Raw genomic sequence first — 18,195 nt, forward strand, 5'->3', positions numbered from 1 at the left:
TCCTGGAAGCTAGTCCTTTTTATTGACAGAATCAATAGAACATTTATGGTACCATGGCAGATTGGTCACAATGTCCTGCCACCACAACTTCTGACATTCAAATTAGATCTATATAAATGTGAATCCTTTTTATTCTTTCAACTCTGTATTACATATATGGAGGGGTTTCTACATTGGAACAGTTTCACTCACACCGTCCCTATTTACTCAGTTTTTGAAGACTAAAGCTTGGTCCAAATTTGTGAAAAGGTGACAGGCTAAAAGAAAAATTAAATTAAAGAAGCTATCCAGCCCAATCAAGAATGGCTTAATATTATTCATTTTCTTCTTTGAACATCTTACTTAAGTGCTTTATTAGAGCCACTAGCGCAGGGTTCCCACCACATGCCTCAATTTGTTTATAGGCTTTAGATTCAAGCTCTTTAAGAGTATTCCGAGTGTATTCAAAAGAACCTACATCCTCCAGATAATGTACACAATATTTTTTAATATCTATGTTTTCTGTTCTTTGGCGCAAGATGTTCTGCACCTGGGTGCTTTCAGGCCTTGACCAAATAGCATGAATAGTAGGGAATGAGAATTTTCCCTCTGTTAGATCTTCACAAAAACTTTTGTTTTCACTATATTCTTTGGAGTGCAGATTAGCATAATCATCTCTAATTTGAAAAAAGAGGCCAAGTGTATTAAGTAATGGCTTTAAATCTTCTTTGTAGTCAGAGAATAGCTGCATGAGACCTACTGCTAATCCAAACAGTCCACCAGTCTTTTGCAGCACCATGGCTTTATATTCTTCTTCAGTAGGACAAGTGTAATTATCCCTCCAGTAAATGTCCAGGCCTTGTCCCTGATGGAGTTCTAAGAGCTGACGGGTAAAAAGTTTCACTGCATCTGGATGATCCAGAGTTAGGACTTTTTCTAAGCCAAGGAAATATACATAATTGGCTGAATTGATGACAGATGGAATTCCATAGATGCTATGTGCTACTGGAAAGCCACGTCGGAGTTTTGAATTGTCTTCAATATCATCAATGAGTAAACTGGCATTGTGCAACATTTCTGTCACTTCAATGATAATCTAAGAAAAAAGAAAAGAAAAAAATTACTTCACATTATTTGAAATATTCAAATAGTTTATATTTAGTGGTAGTAATAGATTAAGGAAGTCTCAGGTGTCTTAAATTTCATAATGAAAAATTATTTAGTAACCTGAACATAAGACAATAGTGTATGAACATAAAACTAAGTCAAGAAAAGTAATTTCATGAGAAATCTATTAATTTGGGGAGACCGAGAATGAGATCAGAATTGCCTAAATACCTGTAATTTGTCTTCTGGAACTTTTAGCCAATGATTAAATGCCTGTGAAAGTTTGGTTCTCACTTGTTTACCTGCAATTAAAAAATAAAATATGACAATAAAACAATTATTTACTTACACAAAACAGGAACTTCCTTCAAAACATGTCAGATTTGGCAAATGCACCCCCATCAACCCATTACCTACTGCAGAGATTATATTTCACTGCTAAATACCCAACCCCATCCCTCTGAAATCAACAGGCTAAAGTGCATAACCTTTCAGAATTAGAGCAGATAAGATAGATTCTAGATAAATTCTATGGCACTTCAGGAGGCTTTAATTTTTTTTTTTTTTTGGTACCTGAGACTGAACTCAGGGGCACTCATCCACTGAGCCATATCCCCACACCTATTTTGTATTTTATTTAGAGATAGGGTCTCACTAAATTGTTTAGCATCTGGCTTTTGCTGAGGCTGGCTTTAAACTCATGATCCTTTGGCCTCCTGAGCCTGGGATTACAGGCATGTGTAATCCGTGCTACGGTGCCCGGCAGTATGCTTTAATTTTTTTAAAATATTTTTTTAGTTGTCAATGGACTTTATTTACTTATATGCGGTATTAAGTGTCTCACACATGCTAGGCAAGAGCTCTACCACTTAGCCACAACCCCAGCCCAGTAGGCTTTAATTTTTAACTTGCCATCAACAACTTCTGAATGAAACGGGCATTTTTAGGAAATCCTCCTGCCTCAGCCTCCCAAGGTGCTGGAACTACAGGTGTGTGCCACTGAACCCAGCACAGAAAATCTTTTGAGATTATGTTATTATAGATCAAGAACATATTTGTCCAAGGCGTGGTTCTTTTTTTTGTTTTGTACTGGGAATTGAACCCAGAGGTGCGCTTAACTACTGAGCAACATCTTAAAAAAGTGAGTTAACACTCAAAAGCAGTATCCTGGATTTTTCTTTTGGGTACTAGGGATTGAATGTAGGGATATTCAACCACTGAGCCATATTCCGAGACCTTTTTTTTTTTTTTTTAAATATATTTTATTTAGAGACAGGGTTTCACAGAGTTGCTTAGGGCTTTGCTAAATTGCTAAGGCTGGCTTTGAACTCATGATTCTTCTGCCTCAGACTCCTGAGCCAAGGGCACCACCGTGCTCAGTTTCCTGGCTTTTTCTTTCTTTCTCTTCTGGCACTGGCCTCAGATTTGCAAAACTCTGCCTCAGCCTCCTAAGTCACTGGATTACAGATATGTACCCTTACACCGGGCTTAGGTTTTCTTAAACATTTCTGACTTCACTCCATTTTTTTTTTCTTTTTAAGAATTAACATTAGCAGGTTAGTTTCTATTAGGGTGTGCCAGAACAGAAATACTACTAATCATGATAGTTTCCTAAGTGTACCTAAGGAGCTAGCATTCTTTTGGCTTTTTTTTTTTTTTTGGGTACAGGTTCTCATTAAGTTGCCTAGGGTGGCTTAAACTCTTAGCCTCACGCTATCCTCTTGCCTCAGACTCCTTAGTACTCAGGACTATAGGCATGAGCCACTGTGCCTGACTCTTTTTTTTCCTCTCTTCTTCCTTTTTTCTTTTGTGGCGAGGGGATTGAAGCCAGGGCCTTGTGCATGTGAGGCAAGCACTTTACTCACTGAGCTATATCCACAGCCCTTTGTTTCACTGAGTTGCATCACCAGCCTTTATTATTTTGAGATAGAGTCTAAGTTGTCTAGGCTGGCTTTGAAAAATGGCAAGTGATTCTTCTGCCACAGCCTCCTGAGTTGTTGGTATTTCAAGTGTGCATCAACATTCTGGGCTCTCTTTTGGCTTTCGATAACCATATTTATCCTACCCAGATTCAGGAAGAACAGAAAAGCATATTACCATTGTGGTGTGGTCATAAAGATAGATATGTACTTTAGGAAGAGAAAAAAAATATCTACTGTGATTGAAAGCATCATTATAGTTTAGCTACACTATGAACTAAATAGACTATTAAGGTTTCAAATTGCCTTTTATGTTATTATTTGTGGTACAAGAGATTGAACTGAAAGGTGATCTACCACTGAGGTACACTCTTAGACCTTTTTCAATTTAAGATAAGGTCTTGCTATGTTGCTGAAATTGGCCTTAACTTCAGGTGTGTGCCACTGTGCCCATCACTTCTTATATTATTTTTATGAGAAAGAGCATGCCAACTTCCAAGTAACTCATTTATAAGTAAATAAAAAGTTTTTTTAAATTTTTTATTTATTTTTTTATTTTTAAAGAGACAGGGTCTCACTATATTGCCTAGGCTGGCACCAAACTCCTGAGCTTTAGCAATTCTCCTGTCATGGCCTCTCAAGTAGCTGGAACTACAGGTATATGTCATTGTGCCTTTCTGTAAATGAAACAAACAAAAAACAATTTTTTTTATAGTGTTGAGTGTTGAATCTAGAGCCTTATGCATCCTAGGCAAGTATTTTACCACTGAGTTACACCCTTTAGCTCCTCCAAATACTTTTTAAAATTTTTATTTATTCATTACTGGAAATTGTATGTAGAGAGGCTTTACCAATGAGCTACACCCCCAGCCCTTTTATTTTAAAACAGTCTTGCAAAGTTGCTTAGAGTGACCTCAAATTTGTGAGCCTTCTGCTTCAGATTCTGAAGTTAATGATTACAGTTGAGTGCCAACAGGCCGGCTCTATTTTATTAATTTTTTTTTTTTTTTGTACTGGGGATTAAACCCAGGGATACCTAACCACAGGGCCACATACCCAGCCCTTTTTCCTTTTTGAGACAAGGTCTTATCAAGGATCTCTTCGCTAAGAGAAAAGATAAAATAAAAAATAAAAGGGCTGGGGATGGGCTGCAGTTGTAGTTCAGTGGTAGAGCACTTGCCTAATGTGAGAGGCACTGGGTTTGATCCTCAGTACCATATTAAAAAAAGTCGGAGGAGGGGGTGGTGGCTGGGGCTGAGGATGTGGCTTGGTGGTTAAGTGTCTTTGAGTTCAATCCTTGGTACCAACCAACAAACAAAACAACCTCATATATACACACAATAAGGCAGCCATTAAGTCAGAAAGCTGTGTTCAGGTGATACTCCCTTATATAAAATAATATGGTTAGGTTTCCAGATAAAGTGACTTAGTTGTATTAGTTCTCAAAGGAACTAATAGTGTAAGAAATGCCGGTAGTTGTATAGTGGGAGACATGATCATGGAAGGTGACACTTTAACATGGAGTATAAATCAAACTTTCTGTTGTTATACAAATCAGAGATAACTTCCCCTAATATCTAAATAGTGAAAAAAACAGGTTTGGAGGTGCAGTCCTGTTATCTCAGCTGGAAAGGTAAGGTAGATGGATCTCAAGTCCTAGGCCAAGGCCAGCCTTGCCAACTTAGCAAAACCCTGTCCCAAAATGAAAAATAAAAAGGGCCGGGGATATAACTCTGGGGTAGAGTGCCCCTGAGTTCAGTCCCCAGTACTGCAAAAAAATAAAGGGGAGGGGGGTAGGGGCAGAATTTGAATTTGCAGTCATCAGACCCAGTACATTTATTTTTTGAAGTATATCATTGTATTTTTTAAAAAAATGTTTTTTAGTTGCAGATGGACATAAAACTCTTTATTTTTTATTTTTATGTGGTTCTGGGGATCAAATCCAATGCCTCACACATGCTAGGCAAGCACTGTACCACTGAGCCACAACTCCAGCCCATCATTGGATATTTTTAAAATTACTTTTTAGGAGTGAATAATTATAAAGTTTATTTGTAAACTTTCTCTAATATATCTCTCTTTCTTTCTTTGCAGTACTGGGGACTGAACCCAGGGGTGCTTTACCAGTGAGCTATGCCCTGGGACATCTTTAATTTTTATTTTGAGGTAGGGTTTTCTTTAAGTTGTCCAGCCTGGCCTTGTAGTTGTGATCCTCCTGTCTCAGCCTCCTGAGCTGCTGGGATTATAGTTAATGTATCACTTTCAGCAGGAAATCTCAAAGGCTGATAAAGCTAACCTTTTCTGTTTGCTAACATTTGAATGACCACTACTGTCTGATAACTATTCTATACAGACTGTAACTGAACTGTTACCCGGTAACTGAAGTAAGTACTTGTAGGGTTCTAGAAGAATTCTTTGGACAGTTTCTTGAGTCTTCTCCATTGTTTTTAAATTTCAAAGCTGATCTGTAGAAAAGAAGAAACAGAACCGTGATCTTATGAACCAAATTATCAAGCATTAAACTGCCAAGAAATTTGTATCTCAAGGTGTTTTGGGAAAAGCATACCTTTAGTTTGGTTTAACCCAATTTTTTTCAGTTGTTGATGATGAACCTTTATTTATATGTGGTGCTAAAAATGAAACTCAGTGCCCCACACATGCTAGGCAAGCACCCCACCACTGAACCACAACCGCTGCCCCTGGTTTAAAATTTTTTAAATGTATAAAATATTGAAAACATTAAACTAGGAGTGGTGGCACATGACTGTAATCCCAGCAGCTTGGGAGGCTGAGGCAGGAGGATTGTGAGTTCAAAGCCACCTTTAGCAAAAGTGAGGCACTAAGCAGCTCATTGAGACCCTGTCTCTAAATAAAACACAAGATAGGGCTGGGGATGTGGTTCAGTGGTCAAGTGCTCCCGAGTTCAATCCATAGTACTCCCCCACCAAAAAAATTGAAAACATTATATTACATTAAAGAAGCCAGTCCCCAAAGACCACTTATCACATAATTCCACTTACATGAATGTTCTGAATATGCCTATATAGATGGAAAGTAGATTAGTGGTTGCTGGCACAGGAAGAACAAGGAACAAGAACTAACTGCTAGTGAGTAATGGTTTGTTTTTTGTTTTTTGGGGGGAAGCATCAAACCATAAAATTAGATTGTGGGAATGGGCATGGTGGTGCACACCTGTAATCCTAGTGGCTTGGGAGGCTGAGGCAGGAGTATTCCAAGTTCAAACCCAGCCTCAGCAACTTGGTGAGGCTCTAAGCAATCTGGCAAGACCCTGTCTCTGAATAAAAAGTAAAAAGGGCTGGGGATGAGGCTCAGTGGTTAAGTGCTCCGGGTTTCAATCCCTGGTACAAAAATAAAATAAGATAAAAATTAAGATTGCGGAAAGACTGGGGTTATAGCTCAATCATAGAGTGCTTGCCTAGCATATGTGAGGTTCAATCCCAGCACCACATAAAACTAAATAAACAAAATAAAAAAATATTGTGTACATCTACATCTTAAAAAAAAAAAGAACGTGGGATGATTGCACATTGTGAATATACTAACAATATGGAACTGTCTACTCTTCTTGATTGTGTGAGATGGCATCACACTTTGCCGCCCAGGCTATTCTTAAAACCGTGGGCTCAAGCAATCCTTACACATTAGTTTCCCACGTAGGTGGGACTACAGGTAGTTACTACCACATCCTGCTTAAAGTGTACACTTTAAATGGTTGGTATATGGTATATAGATCACATCTCATGTTTTTTTAAAAATACAATTCTTCATTGAAATGATGACATTGGTCAAAGTGTTCAGCTGATTTAAGTGGTTTTCTTAGATACATAATGTATTATTATGCCTTGCCTGTTTTCATCAACCATAAAAGACTTAAATGATTGAAATCAAACAAATGTCAAAACAAATCACAGAATTAGATATTTTTGTTATTAATTGATTATATAAATTAGTAAGCATGTTCCTTCTATGAACATTAAGATAGCTTTTTAAAAATTTTATTACTGGGGATTAAATACAGGGGCACCCTACTACCAAGCTACATTCACAGCTTTTTTTTTTGGGGGGGGGGTGTACTAGAGATTTCCCCAGTCCTATTTTGTATTTATTTAGAGACAGGGTCTCACTGAGTTGTTTAGCACCTCACTTTTGCTGAGGCTGGCTTTGAACTCGTGATCCTCCTCAGCCTCCTGAGATTACAGGCCTATGCCACCACACCCAGCCCTTTTTGAGATAGGGTCTCAACAAATTGCTGGGGCTGGTCCTCCTGCCTCACCCTCCTGAGTAGCTGGGATCACAGCCATGCTCCACTGTGCTTGGCTGGCTGGGTTTTGTACCTCCAGTCCCAAGATGGTTGTTTTATATATTTATAATTTAAAGGGAAGTACTCATATTTGCTCTAAAATATGAGACTCTGTTTTAAAATATGCATTAACTTGAATGTAATCTTATGTATTAAAAACATTCCCCTGTAATGTTTTATTATTTGGAATTTTGTATGTACTTTAACATTTTTGTTGCTGGGGATTGAAACCAGGGGTGCTTAACTACTGAGTACATTCCCAGCCCTTTTAGTGTTTTGAGACAGGGTCTCAATAAGTTGCTGAGGCTGGTTTTAAACTTGTAGTCCCTCTTCCTCAGCTTCCCAAGTCACTGGAATTATATGTATGTGCTACCGCACCTGGCTTATTTCAATATTTCTTAAGAGTATCATGGTCTTTATAGGGTCCTCCTTTACTGCTGAATCTCTCTCTCTCTGGCAATCCATTTCTATTTTTACCTGTCACATTTTAGGAGTTTATCATTTTTGTCCTCTTTCTTTTGCCTTTTTTTTTTTTAAAGAGAGAATGAGAGAGGAGAGAGAGAGAGAATTTTTAATATTTATTTTTTAGTTCTCGGCAGACACAACATCTTTGTTGGTATGTGGTGCTGAGGATCGAACCCGGGTCGCACGCATGCCAGGCGAGTGCGCTACCGCTTGAGCCACATCCCCAGCCCCTTTCTTTTGCCTTTTGGGACTATGATTTGGTCTCCAGGATCACAAGACATCTTCTAATCAATATTTTTGGCTTAACTGACAATATACAAACATAAGAATAAACCTAATATGATATGGCAGTTCAAGATTAGTGCAGCTGAAAGCATTACACATCATAGAATTTTGGAACTGGAAGGCATCCTAGAGTTCTCTTGTATGCTTGAATAAAGCTCAAGAATATATTCACTTGGGTGAGTGTCACTTTTTTTTGGTGCTGAGGATTGAACCAGGGCCTTGTGCAGGGTAGGCATGCAAAAACTCTACCAACTGAGCTATGTCCCCAGCCCCCAAGTGTCACATTTATGAAATCAGGTATACTTTGTGTTATTTTGCCTAGTCAAAGGTCTTTTTCGGATTCACTAAAGTCTGGGAAGAGGACTAGGAATCTCCATTTTTGATATGCATCATATACAATTCTTAAGGAGCTGCTTGAGAAAATGGTACAGGATCTGAAGATAGATAGCTTCATCATACTGCATGACAACACAACCAAGGGGGATGGGCTCATATTTTTATTTACTATAATGCTGAGGGTGCATTTCTTGATTTCTAAACCTGCTCTAGTAACCTCATAAAATTAAATATGAAGCCCATTCTTCTGTAGCCCAGTCATCTGAGACTATGATCTCATCATCTACCACCTCATGGATAAGGCAATTCTAGTATCTATTACTGCTTACAAGTATCAATTAAAAAAAATTTAGATGGACATGATACCTTTATTTATTTATTTTTATGTGGTGCTGAGGATTGAATACAGGGCCTCACACATGTGAGGTGAGCACTCCACCACTGAGCCACAACCCCAGCCCCAACAGGTATTAAATTTAAAAATGTAAAATAACTTTAGAAGAGTCTCATGTTTAACTCATAAAATACAAGACTCTTTGTACATATTTTCAGTAGATGAACACACTGATACCTTGATCCATACTTCTAAGCAGAGCTAAAGCTCCTGAATAAATACTGACAAAGTGCCACAAAAGTAAATGATTTCTAAAAGCTATTAAGAACATAGAAAAGCTGCAACTGATCAACCTGTAAGAACCAGCTAATGTTCCTGCCTCAGCAGGCACCTAACATGAAGGTAAAGTGTGAACCCTATCGTGCCTATTTTTCCACTATGGAATGAGATGCCAACAGGAGGGAAGAATAAAACCTCTATATTATCTAGTCATTGTGAGGCAGACAGAAGGCCTGTGAGAAAGGAGAGCTAAAATGAAAATACACAGATTACCATCAACTCTACAAGTATTTGGATGCTTCCACTAAGTATAAACCACTTGAAGGGTAGGAGAAACCTTTTGATATAATAAAAGCTATGGATCTTCTTTAAAAAAAAAACAAAAAACAAAAACAAAGCCAGTGTGTAAATCATTAAGCTCCCTCCCACATACATATGCACAGCAACAAAAATAAAATCTGTACCCAACTTTTAAGGAATCACATAGTCCCTGAATGCTTTACCTCAGATTAAAATCCTCAAAGAATATTTTCATACTTTTAATATCAAGCAAATCTGGTGTTTGCATAATAGGCCAAGACATAAAACCCATTACCTTAACTATTTCTCTGGTAGGGGAAGGGGAGGATATAGGGGATTAAACCAGGATGTTCTCCCATTAACTTATGCCCTCAGCTCTTATACACACTGGCTAAGTTGCCCAGGCTGTCCTGAAAATTGTGATCCTCCTGTCTAAGCCCCCAGATTTGGGATTACAAGTGTGCATCGCTGCATCTGGCTCCATCTTAATTTTTTTATTGAAGGCAGATTACAAATGGAAATCCAATCTCAATTCATGTAGGTATCAAAAAATCAGTTTGTCTTGTCTTTTTTTAAAAATATTTTTTTAGTTGTAGGTAGACATGATATCTTTATTTTTATGTAGTAGTGCTGCTGATCGAACCCAGTGCCTCACAGGTGACAGGCAAGTGCTCTTCCACTGAGCCACAACTGCAGCCGTCTTGTCATGAGTCCAAGGGGACCAGTAAAGGGGCAATATTAGGAAATGTTATTGGGTGCACGTATGAACAGGTGACAACTAACCGCACCACTATGTACAATTATAATGCACCAGTACAAATACGGGGGGGGGGGGGGGGGAGTCTAAGGACTTATTTGCCCCGCCCACCTTTTTTACTCAGCAGTTTATCAGAGCCGCAACTCCGGCTTTCAAGTCTAAATACGGAAGAAGACAGTAGTGTACATTTACGAATCCTAATTCATTTTTACGGCGAAAAACTACAGAAAGCTCCAGCCAGAGTCTCAAACTACTCTCCCACTTTTAAAAGTTAGAACCTGCAGGAAACGTGCTCAGAGTGGATCAGTGAGTTCAACCCTTGCACCGGCGAACCACGGCCGTCGAAGGGCCTCCTTCCTCCCAGCGGAGAGCCCCCGAGGCAGCCCCCGCGCGCCCCACTGCAGGGCGAGCCCGCCCCGGCCCGCCGCTCCCTCAGGGCCCCGGGGTCCTTTCCCCGGCTCTTCCTAGCCCTCGCCGGCCCCTCCGCCAGTCCCCGCGCCCTGCACCGCAGCCAAGCCTGCCCCTCGCCCGTCTCCTCGGAGAAGCACACCCGGTCGTGTGCTCCGTCCGCCCTCCCGTCGGGCGCCCACAGCATGCGCGAGGCCTGGAAGGCTGCAGAGCACCCACTCGCGCCACCGAACTGGAACTTCCGCGCAAAGCATTTCTTTAAAGGGGAAGTCTGGATTCAGAATTACTAAACCCGGACAGACGAAAAGCGTGGCGGTCGGGCGCAGGCGAGCCCTCCCACTCCTAGGGACGCGGCCCATCGGCCGGGAACTTCGAGTCCCGGGGGTCACCTGAGACATCCCCTTCCGCCCGCTCGGGCCGCTCCTCCTCCCTCCGCTAGGCGCTGGCAGTCACCCGAGCGCCGGGTCAGCATCCGGGTCCTCTCACTCCTTTCTTCTCCCCGCGGCCGCGGCCCCGCCCCCGCTGTGTCCCATCCGGGTCCCCCCAGCCACCGCCGCCGCTCACGGTTTCACGATGGTCTCACGACTTTACGCCGTCGGTCGGGTGTAGCAGTACCTCATGTCAACTTCCCACTCCGGAGTTCAGACCAAGGCTCCTCTCGGCTCCTTCATAAATCTCTCTGCCTACTTCACCACAAAACTCTCCGCCCTCCTCAGCCGCCAGCGACGCCGCATTACTCGTAGCAAGAAAATGCGCCATCCCGGTTACACTGCGCAGGCGTCGTTGTCACCTCCCCGTTTCCAGGTGGCCCCTCCCTCTTTCCCTCCCGCTTCCGTCTCACGCAGGCGCGGGGTGTTGCGGGTCTTGCAGTTCTCGCAGGGTAAGGCTTTGAGCATTGTTCCCGGGAATTGGACTACATTTCCCAAGAAGCTTTGGGGCGTAACTTTCTGTTTCCATAGAACTGGTGGGAAAATGGCGTCGTTGTTTGTATGATGGGGACCAATAGAAACAGGGCAAAGGCGGGCTCTGGTGGACCCCAACCAATCCGAGGTCGTCTAAGAGGCCATCCGGGAAAGAAGTAAGGGAGGGGAAAAGAATCAAGGGGAGGGGAGAAGGAGGAAAGGGGGGGCCGGGGTGGGGGGAAAGCGATGTTTGCCCGTCAGTCGAGTCCGGAGTGAGGAGCTCGGGCGCCGGAGCGGAGGAGTCTCTGGAGCCCTAGCTTGCCGCCGTCACGGCCGCCGCCTGGACCTTTGCCCGGAGGGAGCCGCAGAGGGTCCGTCGCCGCCATCCTCTGGAGGGCGGCGCGCCCGGGGGCCCGGACCTCAAGTCCGGGAGGGATTTTTCGTCGGCCCCCTCCCCCCAGCGAGGGAGCCCGAGCGGCCGCCAAACAAAGGTACCAGTCGCCGCCGCGGGAGGAGGAGGAGCCGGAGCTTCAGCCTCGGCCGCCGCTGGACCCGCCGCCCTTCTTCTCCATCTCTGCTCTGGGCCTGCCGCGTCGGGGGAAGGAGGAGCGCGACTCTGGACGCGCCAGCTTGGACCTCGCCTCCGCGGAAGGTAGGGGCATTTTCTGGGCGCTCACCGTCCGTGGCGTTGTCCCTGGGCCCGCCGCGGAGCGGGGCGGATGGCTGCGGTGCTGTCGCCGCGCCGGTGTTCGCGGCCCCGGCCTCCCGGGACCCCCGCCCGGCCACAGCTCGGCGCCCGGTGGCCTGCCGCGGGGGGCCCCGGCGGGCGGGGGCGGCGGGCCGCGGCTTCTCGGCCCCTGCGGCCGGGCCCCGCTAGGGTGGGACGAGGCCCCCGGCGCCGTCCTGCTCGGCCCTCGGCCCGCTGGGCCCCGGCGCGACGCGGGTGCCTACCCGTGGGGGCGGACTTCGGCGCCCGCGCCGGACCCTGGCGCGTTGCGAGTTTCTTCTGACAGAAATGGCGTCATCGTCGGAGACGGGGCTCCGTCGGGTCGCGACAATGGGGACGCGGAGCTGCGGGCCGTGGGGTGGCCGCGGGCGGCGGGGCCGAGTGCGGCGCGTCTGGCTCTCGCCGAGCGTCCTGCTGGCGGCGGCCGCGCAGGCTGCCCGGCTCTGAGCGGTGCCTTTTGTCTCCCCGCAGGTGCAGGTGACGCTGGTGTGGTCGCGGGGGTCGCGGTCCCGGAGTCGCCATGAAGGTAAGCTTGCCGCCCGGCGCTGCGGCGGGGCCGAGGTCTGCGGGCGCCGCGCTGGAGGCTTGTGCGGTGCCCGCGCGGGGATGGCCGCGGAGTTGCGGTGCGGGGCCCCGCTTCCGCGCGGCTGGCCCCGTGCAGGCAGCGCCGGGGAACTGCGGGACGCGGGCCAAGCAACCTGACCTGGGTGAGCTGTGGGCGCTCTCGGGTGCGCCGCCGAGGGAGCACCTCGCCCGTTGTGGGAACGCTGCTGTGGGTTGCTAGCCGAGGACCTTTTTGATGACCACAAAGCTCATCTTATTGGAAAGATTTTAGAAGGATTTTGGTGATCTTTGCACACTTCGGAGAGAATAGTTCCTTTTTTGAAGGGACTTGGGGTTATATGTTTTCTTTTCCTTTATCGATGTGTGCCTCTGCAGGTTGTCGTTGTTCTGTGGTGTCGTATGGAAAAGTGATGGCTAGTTCCTTTTCAGTAAACCTATTCACTCAGTACATACTGTGTCTAGTAAGGCTTAATTGTTGGAGGAAATTAAAGCCATAGAAGTACCGGGCTTTTCACTTTAAAGATCATGGGAACAAATTCTGTCTCGTTTGTTCACACTCTCAGGGATGACAAGCCTAATGTACTGGAAATGTCTAGATTTCACTGGTGTAACTTAGATACCAGCAAGTGTTTTTTCACCTATTATAAATTCAGAAGTGCTTAAAGGGTAGAGTGTTCACAAGTATAGATATGCAACAGATAATATGTTAGAATGTAAACTTCATGTACTTTTATTTTTTTGAATACTTTTTATTTTATTTGTTTTTATTTTTGCTGTACTGGGAATTGAACCCAAGGTGCTTTATCACTGAGCTACGTCCTCAGCCCTTTTTATTTTTTCCAGATGGGGTCTGGTTTCCTTGCACAGGCTAGCCTGGAACTTTCAATCCTCCTGCCTCACCCTCCCCAGTAGCTAGGATTATAGGCATGTACCACCATCCCTGGCTGCTTTGAATTTTTTTTTTCCCCCACTTCTCTTCAGAGTAAAGATTACTTTTACAGAAATGCATCCAAATTAAAATTTGTAATGCTTGTGTTTATGGGAGACAGTGAAAGCTGTGGATATTAATATTTATCTACTGTACAAAGTAATTTAGACTAATTAGGCCTCTTTTTGAATTTGGGGTGCTGTGGACTGCCTAGAACAGTTTATATCTGCAGAGTTCCTGTCTCACTTTCATGTAAATGAAAACAAACACTGATGTTTCAGAATGAATCCTTTTTGTTAGTCACAAATGCTAGTTAAAATTCCTGTGATCTGTGTAAAGCAGTGAAAAGTGAATTTATTAGGAAAACCATGTATCTATGTTGGATGAGAATTTAAGAAAACTTTGGGTTGATTAATAGATAACAAGTTCAGAAGCTGAATAGTATTTGGGATAAATGTATTGTGTTGCAGTTACAATTGTAAAGCCTGGTACATTATAGTTCTCTGTAAATGTTTGGCTTGTAGATATATAGTAAGCAGAGGTATTTTAGTTTTAAAGTTTCTTTTTTTCCTTTCGTTTCCTTTTTTAAACTTGCCAGTTTAAAAAAATGAAAGTATATGGGAAACTTTAGCCCTAAAAGTTTCAGGGTATTAGGCAAATGCAAATTTTTTGATATAATTTTAGAACTAATAATTTTAGTGCTTAGCATTTCCATTCTTAAAGTTAAAAAGAAGTTAGTAACTTTAAAAGGAAAAAGGTTATGAAAACAAATTTCCAACTTTACCAAGACCTGTACAGCAAGTCTTCTCTTAGGGAATTTACTAGTAATCATTAGTATTAACAACTTAGAAGTTAGGTGGTAAAAGATAAACTGCTCATGATTTTTATTTTGCTTTATAGCAAAAACAGCAATTGGAAATGCATTTAGTGTTGATTATATTGGGCTTAAATTTTTTTCTTGATTTAGTGTGTTCTCAGTTTTTGCATTATGGTGACAGTTATGCTGTAGAGGATTTATACCATTTATTGGCTCTTAACCAAATTTCTGCTTTGAAGTAGGGTTTTAAGTCTATATTTCGTAGTACTCTTTGCTTGTTGCCTTCTAGTCCCCAAATAAAGAAAATGTATACATCACTCTAAGTATTATGCTTTAGTACCAGTTTTCCAGTAGAAAAGAAAGCCCTGTACTGCTTAGCATACTCCATCCTGTGATATTTTTGCAGTGTGTTTTTTGAGAAATATAACTTATGACATTAAAGCACTTTATGCCTTAAGTAGATCATAATGTTGGTGCTCTGTTGGATTTGCTTTTCCTACTTGTGGTAGACCTTTCAATATCAGTGATAGCACATTAGAAGGAAGCGTTAGATTATTAAAATTTGTAAATAATTCGTTTGTAAACGAATTCAAGATTCGTTTTCTAATTTTTTTCTAATGAAACCTTTTTCTGCTTTCATATTATGTATTTTGCTAGCATCTGCTTATAATGAGTGTATTTTTGAATGAAATGGGCCAGACATCTTAGAATTTTTAGGGGATCCGTGATTTAGATAATTGTACTTAGAATCTGGGTAGATTGGCTTTTTGTATGTTCCATTATCTCTTTAATAACCCTGGCTTAGACCCTGTAAAAATGTGGATTGATTACAAATGTCTCTTTTTTTAATGCCCTATATGTGTGCACACGTTCCCTCTACCTTTCTTTCCCCTTTTCTGTCTTTATCACATCCTTTTCTCCCTCCCTCCCTCCCTCATCCTTTCCTTCCTCTCCCTTTGCCCCTCTTTTATAAATTGTTCTTTTAACAACGTCTTCTATGTGTCACGCATGTGGGATGAACACGTATAAGTTATCTGACTTGCTTTCAAGGAGTTCACAATTTAGTAGAAGACACAAACAGTAAAGCAAAACTCACAGTATATTGCATTACAAGAGTATTTATTCCAAAATATGCTAACTGTGGTAAGAGTTGTGGGAGGACAGACAATATCTAAATCAGAAAGTTTTCTGATGACATTGTGTAAGTTAAGTGTTAAAGCTTTTGCCAGACAGATAATGAGAGAAAAATGTTTCAGGTAGAGGGATAGACAAGATATGGGACAATAAAGAACAAAACGGAAGTGGTTTATTTGTAGTTTGCCAAGTCTGTGGTAACAAAGTATGATGTGTTGAGTGTGAGAATAGAAGGACAATGATCAGTAATAGGAGATGGAGCAGGGTTAAGGAGTTGAATATTTTTTGTGTATGTTGGGGGGTGGAATTGGTGCTGGGGATTAAACATGAACGTTTTGCTGTTGAGCTGCAACCTCAGTCATTTTTATTTTTTGAAATAGGGTCTCACTAAGTTGCTGAGACTGGCCTTGAACTTGTGATATTCTTGCCTCAGACTCCCAAGATGCTAGGCTTACAGGTGTGTGCCATTGCACCTGATTTTCTTATTTTCTTTCTTTCTTTTTTTTTTTTTTGCCTTTTCTCTTTTTTTTTTTTTTTTTTTTTGGTGGTGTTAGAGAGTTTTAGGGTCTTACACATGCTAGTTAAATGGGCTACCACTGAGCTACATCCTCAACCTAAAATTTTTCCTTTTTTTTTTTTTTGATATTTGTATTGAACCCAGGGATGCTTTACCACTGAGTTACATTTCCAGTCCTTTATATTTTTTGAGACAGGGTCTCTCTGAGTTACCTAGGCCCTTGCAAAGTCCCTGGGGCTGGCCTTGAACTTGTGGTCCTACTCACTTGGCCTCCTGAGTTACTGGGATTACAGGTGAGTGCCACTGTGCCTGGCTCAAAATTTTCTTAAAAGCTACATGGAACCACTGAAATTTTTAAGAAGGGGCAAAGATGTTGGATTTGCATTATGGAAAATTCACTTCAGAAGTATATTAGTGAGTACATAAAAAGGAAGATCTGAATGGAAGGTATGGAGATTGTGCATGAGAAGTCCAAGTGAGTTGTGAATTAAGAGACTGAATAATGCATCAGGAGTGGAGGAAAGGGGAGAGATGAGAAATTTTTAAGTAGAATTTAAGATCTATTAACTCACCCTGAGGTAGGAAGAAAACGAAGGTTTCTGTCTAGGAGAATTAGATGTTATTTTCATTTGAAGCATGTTGTCATTTCAGTAAAGATGAATAGGGTTTTTAATACTTAAGGAGGTAAGCCATTTATGTCTAGTGGACCTACTAGTTAAGTTAAAAGACTCAGAGAGCAGGTAGTTGAAGCCAGAGACTTGGATGAATTAATGTGAATGTTTGTACCTAATTATAATAGTTGAGGGATTTAAGAGTCTTGATATGGCAATGGTATTTTATGTTATAAATTGTAGTCTTTTGGTCAAGAGGTAATTTTGTAAAATCATACTTCTTTCTGAATTAGTAATTTCTTGTTTATTTTAATTTAATAAACTACAGTAGATGAGTGCATACTTCACTGAGGAGTGAGTTTTTGCCAATTCAGCCATCAAACAGATAGTGTACCTTGTTTGTGCTACACATGGCTCTGGGTATTGAGGATGCAGCAGTGAGCAAAGTAAGAGTTCTTACTCTCATGGAGTTTTCCTTCTATTAGGGTAAACAGACACTAAGGGGAAAAAAATGTAGTGATTAGTGCTGTGAAGCTGAAGTAGAATAACCATTAACACCAAATCTGAAGTAGACCAAGTGTGCTACTTCAGATTTGGTGGTAATGGAGGATCTTTTTTTGAGTGAGTGTGGTTCTGGGGATTGAATGCAGGGCCCTAGTGCATGCATGGCAAGAACTCCAACAGATGAGGTATATCCCCAGCCTGAGGATCTGTTTGAACAGATGACATTTAAGTATAATATGAAAAAAGTGATATAGTGAGCCATTCAGTTTTCTGGAGGGAGGGGCATTCTGGACAGAAAAAACAAGTGCAGAAACCCTGAAGTGTTATGTGTTTGGCATGTTTGAGCTGGGCGTATTTAAGAAACTGGGATGGCCATTATGGCTGCAGTAGTAGGAAATGAGACTAGAGAGGATCACCAGGGCCAGTAAAATGTAATTCCTTGTGGGCCATGGCTTGAGCTTCAGATAAAATCTAAATATGTTAATTCTGTGGTTTGGGATGGTTTGAGTGTTTCCCCCAAGGGTTCATGTGTTAGAAGCGTGGTCTGCAGTGTGATGATGTTAGGAAGTGGTAGGATTTTTAGTAAGGAGGCATTTGGGCGTGCTGCCCTTGAGGGATTAAGGTAAGGTAGTTCTGTTTGGACAGTGAGTTAGGTCTCTCCAGAGAGTTGTTATAAAAAGAGAATAACTGGGCCCTCTCCCAGTTCCTCTGCCTGTTGCACATACTCCAGTAGTTACAGTATCTGTCAAGGTTGAACATGTGGGATTGCCTGATCTGGGACTTTTAGCCTCTGAAATTGTGAGCTAACTAAATAGTTTTCTCTTCTCTTCTCTCTCTCTCTCTCTCTCTCTCTTTCTTTCTCCCCCCCCCCCCTTTGGTGCTGGGGCTTGAACCCAGGCCTTGTACATGCAAGGCAAGCACTCTACCAACTGAGCTATATATCACCAGCCCATAAATGTTTTTTTTTTTTTCTTTATAAGTTACCCAACCTTAGGTATTTT

The 18,195-nt window shown here is 42.4% G+C and overlaps 2 protein-coding genes across 12 annotated transcripts in view; one reads left to right on the forward strand and one right to left on the reverse strand.

The window, feature by feature from the left end:
- GGPS1 (geranylgeranyl diphosphate synthase 1) lies at positions 1–11,287 on the reverse strand. 8 transcript variants are annotated; one of them, XM_081297205.1, is made up of 4 exons: positions 11,106–11,287; positions 5,398–5,470; positions 1,318–1,388; positions 1–1,075 (listed from the first exon to the last, which is right to left on the reverse strand). In XM_081297205.1, exon 4 carries the CDS (start codon positions 1,052–1,054, stop codon positions 314–316), a length of 741 nt encoding a protein of 246 aa, XP_081153331.1. In that variant the 5' UTR covers positions 1,055–1,075; positions 1,318–1,388; positions 5,398–5,470; positions 11,106–11,287; the 3' UTR covers positions 1–313. The 8 variants fall into 8 exon arrangements, with proteins under 8 accessions (XP_081153331.1, XP_081153329.1, XP_081153326.1 ...); XM_081297203.1 differs by having other exon boundaries at positions 11,055–11,287; XM_081297200.1 differs by having other exon boundaries at positions 5,378–5,470; positions 11,106–11,286.
- A 151-nt stretch (positions 11,288–11,438) lies between these two features.
- The window catches only part of ARID4B (AT-rich interaction domain 4B), a 143,920-nt gene continuing 137,163 nt past the window's right edge, over positions 11,439–18,195 (forward strand). For 2 of the 4 annotated variants that reach the window (XM_081297193.1, XM_081297194.1), the window contains exons 1-2: positions 11,442–12,044; positions 12,591–12,645. In XM_081297193.1, coding sequence (XP_081153319.1) covers positions 12,640–12,645 — 6 coding nt within the window. In that variant the 5' untranslated portion in view covers positions 11,442–12,044; positions 12,591–12,639. Of the gene's footprint in view, positions 12,045–12,590; positions 12,646–18,195 lie in introns of all 4 variants that reach the window. The other 2 variants (XM_081297196.1, XM_081297195.1) reach the window with 2 other exon arrangements.

Source organism: Spermophilus citellus (genome assembly GCF_964194105.1).
Source record: "Spermophilus citellus genome assembly, chromosome: 6".
NCBI classification, from domain to species: domain Eukaryota; kingdom Metazoa; phylum Chordata; class Mammalia; order Rodentia; family Sciuridae; genus Spermophilus; species Spermophilus citellus.

Coding starts and splice junctions, on each gene's coding strand:
- GGPS1 (XM_081297200.1), bottom strand. CDS start 5,447: ATGGAGAAGACTCAAGAAACTGTCCAAAGAATTCTTCTAGAACCCTAC. Junction 1,389..5,377: donor GTACTTACTTCAGTTACCGG/GTAACAGTTCAG, acceptor TTTTAATTGCAG/GTAAACAAGTGAGAACCAAA. Junction 1,076..1,317: donor TTCCAGAAGACAAATTACAG/GTATTTAGGCAA, acceptor CTTTTTTCTTAG/ATTATCATTGAAGTGACAGA.